A 16,099-nucleotide genomic window follows, 5' to 3' on the forward strand; every position below is an offset into this window, starting at 1 on the left:
CATCTAGGGCCCTGTAATCCCAGGATAACCATATATAAAAAGTTTTTCCAAAGGACCTCTGTAGAGGAATAGATTAAATAAGTATATAATTATATCTGTGCAGGGACAAGTGAAATGAAGTTACAGTCCAAAAGGTAGTGAAGCCAGTGAATAAAATCATTAAGATGAAAGGAGACATATAGCTAAGCCAGATAGGTTGGATATAGTTAGTGTGAATAAATAAAAACATATAATGTGAACAGTGAAAAGCAAAAGATAGTCCAAAAAAACTATAGTTACCATGACTGAGGGGAGTGAGTGTCAAACAGGATACATTGAAGTTGTGAGGAAATATAGTTCAACCGGCGTGTATCAACTAGTGGTACGGTATAGCTGCAGAGACCACCTACAAGATCTGAGGGGTGGCGGTGTCAGCGTCCGAACAGCTGATAGCGTTCGGCAGCCGGCGCCCAAATCACCTCCTAATAATCGCAGATGAACACTCGGCAAGCCGCCGCATGGCGTCAACAAGTGACGTCATGCGCACGGCGCACGGGGCGTGGCGTCGATGCGATGGGGGACCCGCCCCCGACGCTGCGTCCAAAAGGGGCGGAGGGAAGAGGGAGGGCCCCAAAGCGCATCACAGCTCCGGAATTAGAGGTGTACATCAGCAGCCAAAACAAAACAAAAATAAAAAGAGTATATAATGTATACAATAAAAAAGCCCAGGGTGCTGACCCGATCACAAATGCAGTCAAAAATACTAAAGGTAATGATTGAATGCTACCGCAGTTTTATGCTTCCATCCCTAATATCTAGACACAAAGAGGGGGGAAGGGGAAATTGGGACTTTATATGAGGCAAAGAATGTATACCGTATATACTCGAGTATAAGCCGAGATTTTCAGCCTCTTTTTTGAGGCTGAAAGTGCCCCCCTCGGCTTATACTCGAGTCATCGCTGTCTGCCCGCTCGATCAGCGTGTCGAGCAGACAGACAGCGGCCATTCTGATTCAAAAGCCGCGCCTCCGGCTCCCCCTTCGCCTGTGATAGGCGGAACACTGAATTTCCCAGCAGCCTGTGTTCCGCCTATCACGGACTTCGTATCATCCTCGTACTACGGACGAGGATGATACGACGTCTGTGATAGGCGGAACACAGGCTGCTGGGAAATTCAGTGTTCCGCCTATCACAGGCGAAGGCGGCGGCGCAGCTTTTGAATTTTACAATGGCCGCCGACGAACGAAGAGGGCACGGGACGGAGGCAAGGCACAGGACGGCACGGCACGGGACGGGACGGGACGGGACCGGAGGCAAGGCATGGCGGCGAGGCACGGCGGCGAGGCACGGAGGCAAGGAGGCTCGGCACGGGACGGAGGCTCGGGACAAAGGCTCAGGACACAGGTAGGCTGGACACACACACACACACACACACACACACACACACACACACACACACACACACACACACACACACACGGATACACACACACACACACACACACACACGGATACACACACACACAGGGATGGATGGATGGATGGAGACACACACACACAGGGATGGATGGACGGACACACAGGGATGGACGGACACACAGGGATGGACGGACACACAGGGATGGACGGACACACACACAGGGATGGACAGGCATGTCTTACCCTCGGCTTATACACGAGTCAATAAGTTTGCCAGTTTTTTTGGGGGTAAATTGGGGGCCTCGGCTTATATTCGGGTCGGCCTATACTCGAGTATATACGGTAGATTCATCTATACCTGTTTTTCACAGCGCCTCTATCTGTCAACAGTTTCTTTTCTAAGAAATAATCTTATTGTAAGTAAGAGTGTTTGGGGGAGCTGAGTCTCCCTCCCTCCCTCTATTCCTTTGCCCTTTGTGCTGATTTTGTCTGATCTTCATGCATTCACTTATCTCTTTGTAGATAATTTTAACCTTGGAACTGCTCCTGATGAGTGGATGAACTCCACGAAACACGTAGAGCACTTTTATGCTACCACTTGCAAGCATGCGTCTGAAATTCTCCCTGACTCTATCTATAATGTCTCATCCTTCAATCAATTGAAGATGATTTCTGTCTTTTTTAATCATGCATTTTTTAATGAAATATTGATTATTATTTTAAACCTTGTTATAATATGTACTTGTATATACACATATATGAAATATAATCAATTCATATTATTGTTACTCATGTTATTATTGTTTACCCTCAAATCTTATACCTAGCTAATGAATTTCAGATATTTCCTTGCATACCTACCCTGCAGCTATGCTTCATTCAAAGTCCCATCCCATTTTTCCTATAATATATGAGCCTGCTGATCATAGTTTAAAGGCCATGTATTGCATTATGCTTTAAAAAAAACTTTACCAGGTGAATCGGCACATTCTCACGTTCTTCTGGACCGCACATTCCAAATCCACCCCAGCCTCAAACCCATGGTAGTGGTAAACCCAAATTGCATCACTATTTGTAACTAGGAAGGCAAGTCACTGCAAGGGCATAAAACAAATTCCTCCACATAGTACCCAAGTAACATGATCTGATTAAATGTTGATTCTAAGGTTGGAGGAGAGCACAGGACTTTTCCTGGGCAATCCTGCAAAGATTAACACAGACAGTGCGGGGAAATCAGTGCATGCAAACCTGTTGCTGTGCATGCTTACACAGAGAGCAGTGCCTGGTGTGCGGGGAACGGAGCTGGGTATCATTGCTATATCTTTAAAGCCAGAAGACAGAATTTGTGAGGACCAGAGCGCGAGACTGCGCCTCGTAATGACCTGCTTGTGGGAACTGAGATAACTGGCCTTATTCCAGAGGTATTATATCTATATGTCTCAGAGGGGCTGAAGCGGTTTACAGATTCCTGGCAGAGAACAGAAGTCCTATCATACCAAATGGCTCCTGCGGGGGTAGTGCTATACTAGTTTAATAAACAATAGCGCCAAACAGGGTTTCACTTGTCATTTGATAACTGCTGTGTATTACTCACTGATTGGTTAAAGGCAGGTGATAAAAAAAATCTACGTGATAGTGCCTTAGAATACAAGTTTATGCATCCTATAGAGCAGGGGTCTCCAAACATTTTAAGCAAGGGGCCAGTTTAATGTCCTTCAGGCTTTAGAGGGGACAGATTGTAGCCAGTGGGAGTAGAAAATGCCAAGGCATCAGTGCCCCATCATTTATTATATTGGGAGGAATAGTGCCCCATAGTTGGTTTTGATTGGAAGAATAGTGCCCAACTGATGATGTGTGTGGAACATTACAGGATTGGAGAAGTCAAGCACATGGCTTGGTGCTGTCATGTACCTTACAGCGGAGTCCGAAATTACGAGGGCGGCCTCTTGCATGGCCCCGGTCCTAGCACCCCTGGAGGTTGAGACAGGAACTGCTAGGGCAGCGGAAGGCTGCAGGTGCCTGCAGACTGGTGATAGCAGATCAGGAACACCGGAGCCTTTGTGGAGGAGGTGAGATACTGATCACCGGACTAGTCCGGGAAAAGTCCAACAGAGTCACTTGCAGAGTCAGGAACAAGCAGGAGTTGGCAACGGGCTGGCAGAGAGGTACACAAACGGGAGGCAGGCTCGTAGTCAGGGACAGGCAGAGGTCGGTAACAGGCTGGCAGCAAGGTACAAAATCGGAAGACAGAGCCGTAATCAGAAGTTCAACCCGGGATCGGTGCAGGCAAACAGAGGCAGACAAGGTTGCAGGGATAATCCGAAAGAGTAGCCAGGGAGAACCGGATGTTCAGGATCAGTCAAGCAAGGTAACAGCAGGTACACAGGAACAATTTGAGACAATCCAGCACTGGCACTAAGTAGGCTCCTCATTTAAATAGGGCGCGTCAACTGCCTGTCCTGTGTTTGTCTGATACACTTGTGACAATAAAGGTACATCAAGCAAGTTTCTTAGAAATTCAGAGTGCGACCATTTCTTCATTTTATCCGCATTGGACGGGGGTGAGCCGGGGTCTGCACCTGTTATCCATTTGCACCTGAAGATTCGTCTGGAGCGCTGTGTGCTCTTCTTTGGTTTCATAGTGAAAATTGCTTATTATAGAAATATCTATCTATCAATATAATTTGTGTAACAAGGCAAAAAGGAGAAAGAAGAATATGATGACCCTTGTAAGGGACATTGAAAAGAAAGGGGTTAGAAAAGAGAGGGGGTATAAAGAAACGGGAGTGTAAGGAGAGCATAGAGGGAAATAAAGAATAAGGGACATGCCTGGGATCAAGGAAAGAGGAGAGGGAAAAAAAGGGGGTCCTGGGGGGCACGGGTTCCAATGGTCCAGTCCTGTACAAAGGCTACAGGATAGGATCATACAGAGAGCAGAGTTCAATCAATGTTCCCCCGTGGCATTATATGTGATCCAGGGATCCCAAACTCTTAAAAACCTAGCGCGGGGAATGGAGGCAAGCTTCTTGTGCACCATTGTGCCAATTAGCCTCTATTTAACTTCCGCAACTTAATAAATGGTTGCCTCCACGCTCTAATCAAAATGTGCCATGCAGCCAGATGCACAAACCTCACCAGCTTGCTCTGGTGTTTAGTAATGGATAGTATTGGTTCATTTAGAAAGGCTTCCTAGGAGTTACAAGGTAAGGAAACATTAAAGATAGACCTGAGCATTGGAAAAGCTCATGTCCAGAACCAGATTGCCCTAGGGCAGGTTCACCATACATGCAGACAGGTGCCATGTTTCCTGCAGCTGCGAAAGAACATGAGGGTTTTAACTTAAATATGCGGTCAGGGGTCATATACCACCATGAGAAAAGTTTATGGGCATTTTCCTGGGTAAGGATGTTCCGAGAACACTTTGATAATACCAACCAAATCTTAGTCCAGATGAGGAGCATAACAATAGTCCCGGAAAAATCTATTCTGGACAATACTTTTTTCCTCCGATATTTGCTCAGACAGGGGGAGTCTGGAGAGGCCACAATATTCCCATAGACATACAGTCATTTCCTGATCATTACTGACCAAATCAGGCAATGATCTTCTCATTATAATGGCCTTACTGTACTTTGATACATCTAACTGAAGGAGTCCTATATGACCATATGGAAGCAGTGGGCTTCAAGCTTATATAGCATGATCAGCCTACACACAACTACCAATTCTGATGCACTAACTGGAAATTTAAATGACGTACCTTATTACCTTATGTATTTTTTGCATGAACTAGACGGTATATGGATGCATTTTATATTTTCTTTGCATTAATTTGACTTAATTTTTGCCACTATATCTATATCTATCTATCTATCTATCTATATATATATATATATATATATATATATATATATATATATATAGATCTTGCACTGGACTGATTGATTATATACAAATTTTAACTATTTATTTGCTTTGTTGCACATATTATTTGTTTACATTTTTGCACAAATGATGTTTTCATAATAAATAATAGCTGTGGGTTATGCACTAGTTTTAATACATTTGAAGATTTTTGGTTTATGTACTTTATTAATAGGTAGCTTTTTGGTAGGAGCTGCTATCTGTAGATATTGTTTGAGGATATGGGGCACGTTAGTGACGTGGATTAGCGCAAGAAGTCACCTATTTGGTTTTTTTTTTACATCTGTTGGTTTGACATAAAACAAAACTGGTGTATGTGTTGTAGACCAATGCCAATTACAGTGACAGCATGTAGTGAGAAGAAATGTGACCCACAGGGCAGGTGAGTAAGATGCAAGAGTGACATGAAAGGTCTGTAAGCTGCCCCTCCCCGCACAGTTTTCTCCTTCGCCGTCCTCTGAGAGATGGGTACCATGGACAGAGCTATTGTCCTCATAAATTGCTGATCATTAGCAACCTGATCAGATAGATTGCATCCAATGGATAGAGGCTGCTGAATGAGGCTGGTTGGTTTTCTGCTTTCTCCTAAATTAAATTACATCCGAGTTACAGCTTCAAGACATTCTTGGGAAAGTATAACATTTTGTTGGAGCAATTACGCATGAGAGGTAAGTATCTTTATTCAATAACAAACTTTAAAAAATATATATATTTTATTATAATACATATTATATTATAATAATATATTAAAATATTATAATGTGTAAATTGTTCTGTTAGGCTGGTCTTACACCTATCTCTCTCTAGATAATATTGTACTGATAATTACCTAGATGTAGTTGGATGAAAGATATTTCAAACAGGATTGGTGTCTTTTACCTGTCATCAATAGCATATATTTTATAGGTGATTATTAAAATCGTCACAAAGTTATATTAGAGAATTTTTTTAATTGAAAGCAGAACATGTTTTCAGGGAAAAATGTTTGCAGAGTGTTCAGCTCATAGATAATGATAGCTATGCTTGATTTAATGAAAATGCCTTATATTATTGGAAACAATTCTTATTACCGTATTTTTCGGACTATAAGGCGCACCGGATTATAAGGCGCACTAGCAACGACCGGCTGATAAAATGGATATTTCCATATATAAGGCGCATCGGACTATAAGGCGCACGGTCGATTTTGTGAGAAAATTTAGGCTTTTACGTGCGCCTTATAGTCCGAAGGTTTACGTCAAGAGACCGGGTGGCTTTTTCCACGAATCTCCATCCCTATTGATCTGTGACTCCATGCGCGCCCATCTGACAGATACTGTTAAAGCCCAAGTGAGTGCTTGCCATCATTCCGGGTGCATTAACCAAAGAACTCCAGCGATGTCAACAGGTCATATATAAGGCGCACCGGATTATAAGGTGCGCGGTCGTTTTTGTGAGAAAATTTAGGCTTTTACGTGCGCCTTATAGTCCGAAAAATACGGTACATAAAAAGATGTTTAACATGTTGCAACTAGTAAGCTAGCATTCATTAGATCGGCTTTTGTTGCGTTGGGCTTGTTGGAAAAGTAGAAACTTTTTTTTTCTTGACCAGCCGCTGATCAGTGTATTCTGATGGCGGAGAGTCCTGTTGTTAGAATACAATGTCCAAGAAAAGAGAGGATTCCTCCACCCACCTCACATGTATGGATGGAGGAATCGGTTGTTGTTTTTTTTTTTTTTTCATGCAGTCCTCTAGGTAAACAAACAAAAAACGAATCATCTATGACCACATTGTTTAGTTAATTTCTTTTTTTATCAGTAAAGCCCTATACACACTATCAGATTTTCTGCTGATTTTTTTCCTTCAGATTTACCAAAACCATATAATATGAGGTCAAACCTTAGGAGTTTCAATGTGTATGCAATCAGGCAGGCTCTTGCACTACATGGTTTTGGTAAATCTGAATACAAAAATAAGCAGAAAATCTGATAGTGTGTATGGGGCTTAAGGGACGGTACTTACATCTTACTTAAGTCTTCAGTCCTCTACCCACCTCTCCACATACCCAGTGGTATTCCTTTGGTGCTGTGGGGGTTAATGCACTGGACATGTCAAAGGTACTCATCAGTAGTGCAGACTAAGGCCCTTTTCACACGGGTGATCCGATCAGGTCTGCCAGTTTTTCAGATGGACCTGATTGGACCCTCCGGTCTCTTCTATGGAGCGCCGCCATCGGATCTGATCCTATCCACCAAATACAGATGGATGGTGGACCTATTCCCCATCCATCTTGGGGATCAGATCTGATGGAAATGGACAACTGTTTAATTTCCATCTGACAGCCCCCTAGAAAACAGCAGGGCCATGTCATACTCAACGGCGATCAGCAGAGAGATACCCACTGAGCAAGTGGATCCCGCTTCACAGAGGTGCCCGTGTGAAAGGAGCCTAAGGGGTTGGTTTACTAAAACTAGACAATACAAAATATGATGCAAACGTCCATCGTAGCCAATCAGCTTCTAACTTCAGTATGTTCAATTAAGCTGAAAAAAAACAAAAAAATCCAACCTGGAAGCTGATTGGTTTCTGTGCAGAGCTGCACCAATTCTTGCACTCTAGTTTTTGTAAATCATCCCCTATGTCCACCCCTTCTCCATTCATAGAAGCTATACTGTAGCTTTCAGCAATGAAAAGCACTTTATGAATGGAGGATGGGTAGATGAATGAAAGGTCTGCCTCCTTCAATTTATACAGCACGCTTTATTCATGAAAGTGAGAATACAGCTTCTATGAATGGAGGAGAAGTGTGGAAAGGGCAGGCATAGTCAGCATTCTTGATGGGTGTCTATGACAGGTTGAGTGGTTGTATTAACCCCTGCAGTACAGGAAGATTACTGGTATAGGGGGAGGGGATAAGAGGGCAGAAGATTTCAGCTACAGTAAGACAGCAGCCACCAGCACAAGGGACACTTTGCATTGAATGTAAGTATGATTCCCTGTGCTGATTAAAAAAAAATGAAACAAAGACTTTAAATGAATGTTATGAAGCAGGAGAAATTGAAATGTATTACAAATATAGACAAATTACGAATTCCTACTATGGTAAATGTGCTTCCTAAATTTACCTTTCTGGAGGCCAAGCATCATATTAGATATGTTATATCCTGGGTTGGCCAAGTACTGAATTTTAACTGTCAGAATTTACATTATCCATATACACTAAATTGCAAAAAGCATTGGGACACCTGCCTTTACACGCACATGAACTTTAATGGCATCCCTGACTTGGTCCGTAGGGTTCAATATTGAGTTGGCCCACTCTTTGCAGTTAAAGCAGCTTCAACTCTTCTAGAAAGACTGTCCACAAGGTTTAGGAGTGTGTTTGACCATTCTTCCAGAAGCATATTTGTGAGGTCAGGCACTGAATTTGGACGAGAAGGCCTGGTTTGAAGTCTCCGCTCTAATTCATCCCAAAGGTGTTCTATCGGGTTGAGGTCAGGACTCTGTGCAGGCCAGTAAAGTTCCTCCACCCCAAACTCTCTCATCCATGTATTTATGGACCTTGCTTTGTGCACTGGTGCGCAGTCATGTTAATACAGGAAAGGGACATCCCCCAACTGTTCCCACAAATACGGGAGCATGAAATTGTCCAAAATGCCTTGGTATGCTGACGCCTTAAGAGTTCCCTTCACTGGAACTAACGGGCCAAGTGCTGTAAAACCCATAAACACCATAATCCCCCCTCCACCAAATGACTTGGACCAGTGAACAAAGCAAGGTCCATAAAGACATGGATGAGTGAGTTTGGGGTGGAGGAACTTGACTGACCTGCATAGAGTCCTGACCTCAACTGGATAGAACACCTTTGGGATGAATTAGAGCGGAGGCCTTCTCATCCAACATCAATGCCTGACCTCACAAACGCGCTTCTAGAAGAATGGTCAAACCTTCCCATAGACACACTCCTAAACATAGCGGACAGCCTTCCTAGAAGAGTTGAAGCTGTTATAGCTACAAAAGTTGGGCCAACTCAATATTGAACCCTACGGACTAAGACTTGGGTGCCATTAAATTTCTTGTCCGTGTAAAGGCAGGTGTCTCAATACTTTTGGTAATATAGTGTAGCTATGCTAACACTAAGAATTTGATGCTTTCCCTGGCTTTTCTTTCATGTGTCTATTCAATGGAAAGTGTAACATGAGGACTGGTTGTAAATAATGGTTGTAACTCCAGAAACTGCTCAGGTGAGGAAAGCTGCTGTGATGCTCAAGTGACAGATCCTTCATGTCATGTTACAGATCCTGTTTCCCTGTCACGGACAACAGTGAAGATGCCACACGTCTTGTACAGAAATATAGATGGGCAGATGTGACTCTTCAGGTTACATAGGAGTTGTCATGTTTCTTGTATCGGAGGACCATTAGCTTTGATAATACGGATATGGAATGGCAAAAACTCATCTTCTGGATGATTCTGATATTGGTGCCTCTTGCAAGCCAAGGTAAATCAAAATGGAGCTTAACACTAGCATGGCATTTCAGGATTAGTAGACTGTTTCCTGCTTAAGGGTTCGTTTTTTCCACTTCTACAGTACAAATCGTTCTGATATATACTAATAAAACAATAAACTTCCCAGACCATTTTAGGATCCCACAATTGAGACAGACACTTCACTGAAAATTAATAAATACAAAATATGCACAAACATGGAAAAAATATATATAAAAACATTGCAAAGATCTGCAGATAGGTCTGGAGAAATCTGCCATAACCTACTAACCCTAATTATTTAAACATACTGTGAGTTCCATTTGTTTGTTTTCATGTTTTGGCTGATTAAATTGGACATACTGATATGTTATCTTGACTGCATTGCAATTCTAAATTCTAGATAAAATTCATTGACAAGACAAATATTCAGTTATGCATAAAACTCAGACCTTGCATTATGGTGTTTTATGTTACTAGAGATTCCAGAAAGCTTAAGTAAGCTTTTTTTTTTTTTACTGTAGACCAGTGGTCTCCAAACAGGCCTGGGGATGGTTGCAGCCCTGTGCATGCTTTTATCTGACCATTGGGGCACTGTTTCTCTGACAACAACAATGGGGTATGATCCCTCCCACTGACACAACAATGGGGCCCTATTCCTCCCACTGACACCAACAATGGGGCATAGTTCCTGGCACTGACATCAACAATGGGGCACTATTCTTTCCACTAGTACCAATGATGAGGCACTATTCCTCCCACTAATTCCAATGATGGGGCACTATTCCTCCCACTGATGCCAGGACATATTTTATTCCCACTGCTCACAGTCTGCCCCCCCGCCCACAGTCTGAAGGGACGTATACTTTGATTAGAAAGTTCGGATGCCCCTGCTGTAGGCAGTCTCTGTCTGGAACACTTAAAATAATGGTGTTAGTAAAGCAAACCAGGAGTGAGAAATGGAATACATTACCAACCACCAGCACATGGGTACATGTATTGACATTCTATACAGACAAGGTTTTTAAAACATTTTCACAACTTAGATCATATATATAATTTACATAAAGTTATCTTTTTAATATCTAGGTGTAGTAGAGGTGAAGTATACTTAATGTCCTGCCTCCAGCAACTCAGTCTCTGCGAGTTATGCCCTTTCACCAGTCCCTGTAGTGCAGCTGTGAACTCTTGCTGCAGAAAAGGGGGACCCCTCAGTCTGTCCACAAAATGCCTCCCGAGATTCGGCAGTGGGAAGTAGAGAGGAGTGAGAGGATGTTCTGGTCTCCTTGAGGTAACAGTGCAGATGTGGTCGCTGCAGTCTCTGCTGGGCTGCCTCAGGTGTCTTGACCGGTCCGGTCTCTCAGCAATCTGGTCATTATGCAGCGGATGTGCTCTCTTCAGCCCCCTCAGCGCCAAGAGGAAGAAGTTCTTAGAGCAGTCTGTTAAAAACTATTCCACCACTCCCTCAGTATACTATGGGCATTGTGGTGTAAAGGGTCCATGGGTCGCAATCTTTGGCGGCTGTCCCGGACTTCGATTCTCATGATCCTCAGCATTCTGAATAGAAGTCCATGGGCTTTCCAGGTTGTAGCTCTCCCCCTGGTGACTGGAGGGGATTATGTAACACAAAATCAAGTATAACAGTAGAAAGTGAAAGTACAACTGACTGCAAAGAGTATCCTTCTTCACCATGTTTCTGTAGTCCAGCACCTGGCTACAGCAATAATTACAGGGTTTTGGAAACAAGATGTTTTCATTTATACTGTTTTAGGTTGTAGTACCTCACCTTTAAGCTCTTTTCATCTTTTTTTATGTGCAGTGTTTTTATTGAAAATGTTCCATTTATAACAGAAAATGAAAAGCAATGTTATATAAGTGAATAACACACATCAAATTGTGTGCGCATACACATACATCTTCTTATTTCTGCATAGTGTAACATGGATAGGCTATCATATCATCATTGCATACTGAGATTTGAAACATTGTGACTTTACCAGTAACCTGTCTATTTTAATGTGAAATGTAGCATTGGTTAATACAATTGAATGGTCTAGCAATGTGTTACTCCTTCCTCCAGATGCTCCAAAGGGATCACACTGTGTCCTAAGGGTAGATTTAGCAATGCTGCTGCATAAAATCTTGCAAGATGGTACATTGTGATATTTCTAGTATAAGACATATCATATTATTTAGGAGTCTATTATCTTTTTTTGCTGAAGGATCGTTTTGGGAGATCAGTCATAAATACAATGCTTAGCGTTTGTGATTGATCTTTGTTTGAGAAGATCAGCAGTAATGATGTCCCCTGTACTTATAGCCATGTGAAAATGGTAAATACACTATATTGTCAAAAGTATCGGGACACCTGCCTTTACACGCACATGACTTTCAATGGCATCCCATTATTAGTTCGTAGGGTTCAATATTGAGTTGGCCCTCCCTTTGCAGTTATAACAGCTTCAACTCTTCTGGGAAGGCTGTCCACAAGGTTTAGGAGCGTGTCTATGGGAATGTTTGACCATTCTTCCAGAAGTGCATTTGTGAGGTCAGGCACTGATGATTGATGATAAGGCCTGGCTTGCAGTCTCCATTCTAATTCATCCCAAAGGTGTTCTATCAGGTTGAGGTCAGGACTCAAGACTGGAGTGCCAGTGCCATTAAAGTTCATGTGTGTGTAAAGGCAGGTGTCACAATACTTTTGACAATAAGTGTATGTGTATGTGTATTTGGCCAGGGTTGCTTTTTTGCATACTTTACTCTTTAATGTAACTACATTTTATTAGACTTTTTCTAGCCATCTGAAAAAAGTTAGTATATGAAAAGGAAATGCATAGCAAAATAAAAAAAGTATCGCTTTGTTGTTCTGTTGCATAATTTAAGGTTGCTGCCACAAAGATGCTAATTTTTATTATTTTCACTGATATAGGACAAAATCAAGAAAGGCAGCAAAGCAACTTAGAAAAGATTTTGTCCAAATGGAAATCTAAAATTAAGAATCATCTTCCCATAATGTCGAACATTAAAACAAAACTTCAATCTGATGACATAAAATTGCTCCTGGATAGAATGGTATTTAATATTGGATCTTTTTGGACTACATCGGAAAGTGATCCATCACTCCTTGGGACTCGGAAAAACAAAGCAAAGAAAAATCGTCTGTCGGAATTTCTCTATAATATTTCATCATATTTACAGAAAGAAGAATCAAACGAGCAGGAGGGTGAAGCCTGGAACTCATTGCTTCAACAGTTTCTCCAGATACCAGTGGAGAGATCTCCAACTTTACCACTCCTAAAGCTACATGACTTTCTTGTCTCTCTAAGAGGAAGTCAAAACTGGAGTGTTCTTCTCAACTTCTTACAGAGAGTTTTCAAATCAATTAGCAACAGTCAAAATGCTCTTAATCTTCTAGGACATAACTGGGAGATGCTCGGTGGTTTGATGGACACTCTGTTTCAAGCACTCCTTAGTGGAACCTTAACACGGACTTCAACTCTTCAAGGGGTCCTATGTCTTTTGATGGGTCACAGTAACTGTGGTCTTAATCCTGTTCAGATTCTAAAGCTCCTGTTGCCCCCTGAAGGCAAAAACTGGACACCTGTGGTCAATGTGCAGTCAGGGATTTCAGTTGCATCACATGGGAAATATAGGCCTTTCAATATGCTTTCAGAAAGCTTAAAGGAAAAACATGCCAACTCCAGTAGATTTAATCCTTTATCTGAACAGGAGGAAGTACAAAATGTTTTTGACATTTTTTACCGTTCCAAGGAGAAGGAGAGTGGAACCAAGACTGATGATGTGGAAGGGAGTCCAGAGGATGTCGTCTGGGAAGTACTAGAAGATCTTCACTACAATCTTATGAAACGAATGGAAAGATCTGTATATGACAACTTGAACAGAAAAGTTTCTCGCATGAAAGGGACCCTGATGAACAGAGTGTCATCAGTGATTGGAATACCCCACGCTGATCAGAATGGAAAGTGTTCAGTAGGTAGGTTCTACTGCATGTATAACCAATATATATATGAGAGAATATAAATGGCCAGACTATGGATAAATGCATGGTTTAATAAAATATTCTGAGATACAGTGTGAATCAAAGTTTGTGTGTATTAGTTCACATAGATCTAGTTTTTTAAGAAGTGGGAGAAGATAAACAAATCTTTACAAAATTCTATCCTGTTCTTAAAGTGGTTGTAAACCCTCCCCCACAACTTTGTCCCATGTAAATCAGCATAAAAAACCCTAATGAACACTGCTTGTAGATATCTCCTTACTTGCTTAGTATTGTTGTAATCCTTGTTGTTCTGTAGATTGAAGTCACTGAGCATGCCCAGATCTCCCCTGATTTAAGGCACACTCTCTATGTCTTATCTATCTGTTATTAGGATTTCCTACGGCACAACACTGAACTCTGCTAATCATTCAGAGCTTCCTCCTACACACCATGTGACCATGTGACCTCACATACAGTCTAAACTTAGCCAATACTGCAGTCTTATCAGCTGAAGCTGATAAGTCTGACAAAGGGAAGCATTAGACAATCGGCACAAGTAAATACTATGAAATAAATAAGTCAGCTATGAACAGGGAAGCAGGGTTGCCATAGAAACGTTGGATTGAGAAGGAGGCTTGGTTAACAGTACAGGAAGTGCTCAATGTAAGGGCGGAAATACACTCCACTGTGGACTCAGAAAACAATACTTAAGATGGTGCTGCCTAACCCCTGGAAACAAGTTTTTTTAAGTTTCTTTAAACAGTAAGTAATATGCGATTTCGGCTGGATTACAGTGGCTATAGTCTGATAATGACTTATTATAATGGACTAAATGAAGAGAAGCATCAGAGTGGGAGAGTTTACTTCCTCTTTAATCCATGACTCATATATTAAGGTGATCCATGGTCCTGTTCACTTATCAAAATCATATCAAATTCTTCTAGTTTAGATTTATACTGGCACACTTTTATAACAGTTGTGTTAAATTGACAACAATATCTGTTTTTTTTTGTTCAGGTAATCTGCAGCAACTGCTCTTGTGGTAAGTATTGCATCCACTGATACTGTTATCCTAAAAGTTTATGCAGGGTCCTATGCACATGGGTCGCAGGGGTGGCAATTATCCTGTGCTCCTGGATAGGAGGGGCAGTGGAGTAGTATGTGTTGGAATTGATCCCCTCCATTTTCCTCCTATAGCCCCTTCTATCCACCCCTTGCTGTGATTGGGCCCCTGTGTGATCCCCTGACACCACCCCCCCGCCCCCTCACAACGCTGCTGGGTTTTCCCTTGTCAAGAATCTGTCAAGGTGGAGAGTGGGGAAGGGGCTGGTAAATGTGTCATTTACTGGCCCCTTCCTTGTCTTATTGAATAGTCAGTGATCTGTACCGAATGATTGGGAAGATCTGTGCAGAGCTATTCCTGTCCATTCATTCTGAGTTTGAGGTTGCAGAGATGGAGATTGAGGGCTGTGTCCTTATTCTCTGTTTCTGTCTCAAAGGTGAAACAGAGATCTGTTTAGACCCCTGATGTTTCCCCAAAGCCCCCCAACCGAGCTCCTAAAAAATTGTAAAAAAAAATTAAATTGTAAAAGTAAATAAATAAATAAAATAGATTGGAAAAAAAAGAAAATTATAAAAATAAAAAAACTATTGACACCAGTGGCAGAAGTACCAGGGTCAGAAAGGTCACACTTACAACCAGACCCTGGCATTCCACCACCGTGGAGGGAGCTCAGGCTGGCCCTTTATGGTTTCTTGCACCGTAGTCCTGAAAATTCTAGTTACACCTCTGAGTTTGTCATATGTAATTTTCATACTATCTGTATTTCTGTTGCAGATAACAAGTGGCATTTAGTATGATCTCTTATTAACTGAGTGCTCCCCCCTGATTTTTGTGTTTAAGGCAATATACTGTATAATTTCAGGGGTTTCAGTATGGTGGGTATAAGCAGGTTCAGGTTAATAGTCTAGGACACGTCATCATTCACAGTGTACATCTATACACCATACTATATATTCTGAATAGAGCGACTGCACTTCCAAGTGCACTTTCAGTGCAAAGTGGAATTTCCTTTCGTAAATAACCCCCACTGTGTTATGCATCAACAGTACCTTAAGAAAATTATTATCTTAGCGTGACCCTCCTAAAAAAATGTACTCTGTAAAGAAAGTATGCACACACTAGTAATAGTTATTGATAAAATGGACTTTGTAAATATCAAAATGTCACTCATCTTATTGTTTGCTTAAAATGGCAACATTTTATTGCACGTGGATCTCACTAAGCATTTGTCTCCACACAGACATCCA

The 16,099-nt window shown here is 41.8% G+C and overlaps 1 protein-coding gene across 1 annotated transcript in view; it reads left to right on the top strand.

Moving 5' to 3' along the window:
* The first annotated feature begins 9,741 nt into the window (after nt 1-9,741).
* STRC (stereocilin) overlaps nt 9,742-16,099 on the top strand; it is an 82,785-nt gene continuing 76,427 nt past the window's right edge. The window contains exons 1-3 of the mRNA XM_077471297.1: nt 9,742-9,802; nt 12,719-13,783; nt 14,807-14,831. Of these exons, the coding sequence (XP_077327423.1) occupies nt 9,742-9,802; nt 12,719-13,783; nt 14,807-14,831 (1,151 nt within the window). The remainder of the gene's footprint in view (nt 9,803-12,718; nt 13,784-14,806; nt 14,832-16,099) is intronic.

Source organism: Lithobates pipiens, unplaced genomic scaffold, assembly GCF_037356315.1.
Source record: "Lithobates pipiens isolate NorthernLeopardFrog02 unplaced genomic scaffold, aLitPip1_a1.2 Scaffold_8, whole genome shotgun sequence".
NCBI classification, from domain to species: Eukaryota; Metazoa; Chordata; class Amphibia; order Anura; family Ranidae; genus Lithobates; species Lithobates pipiens.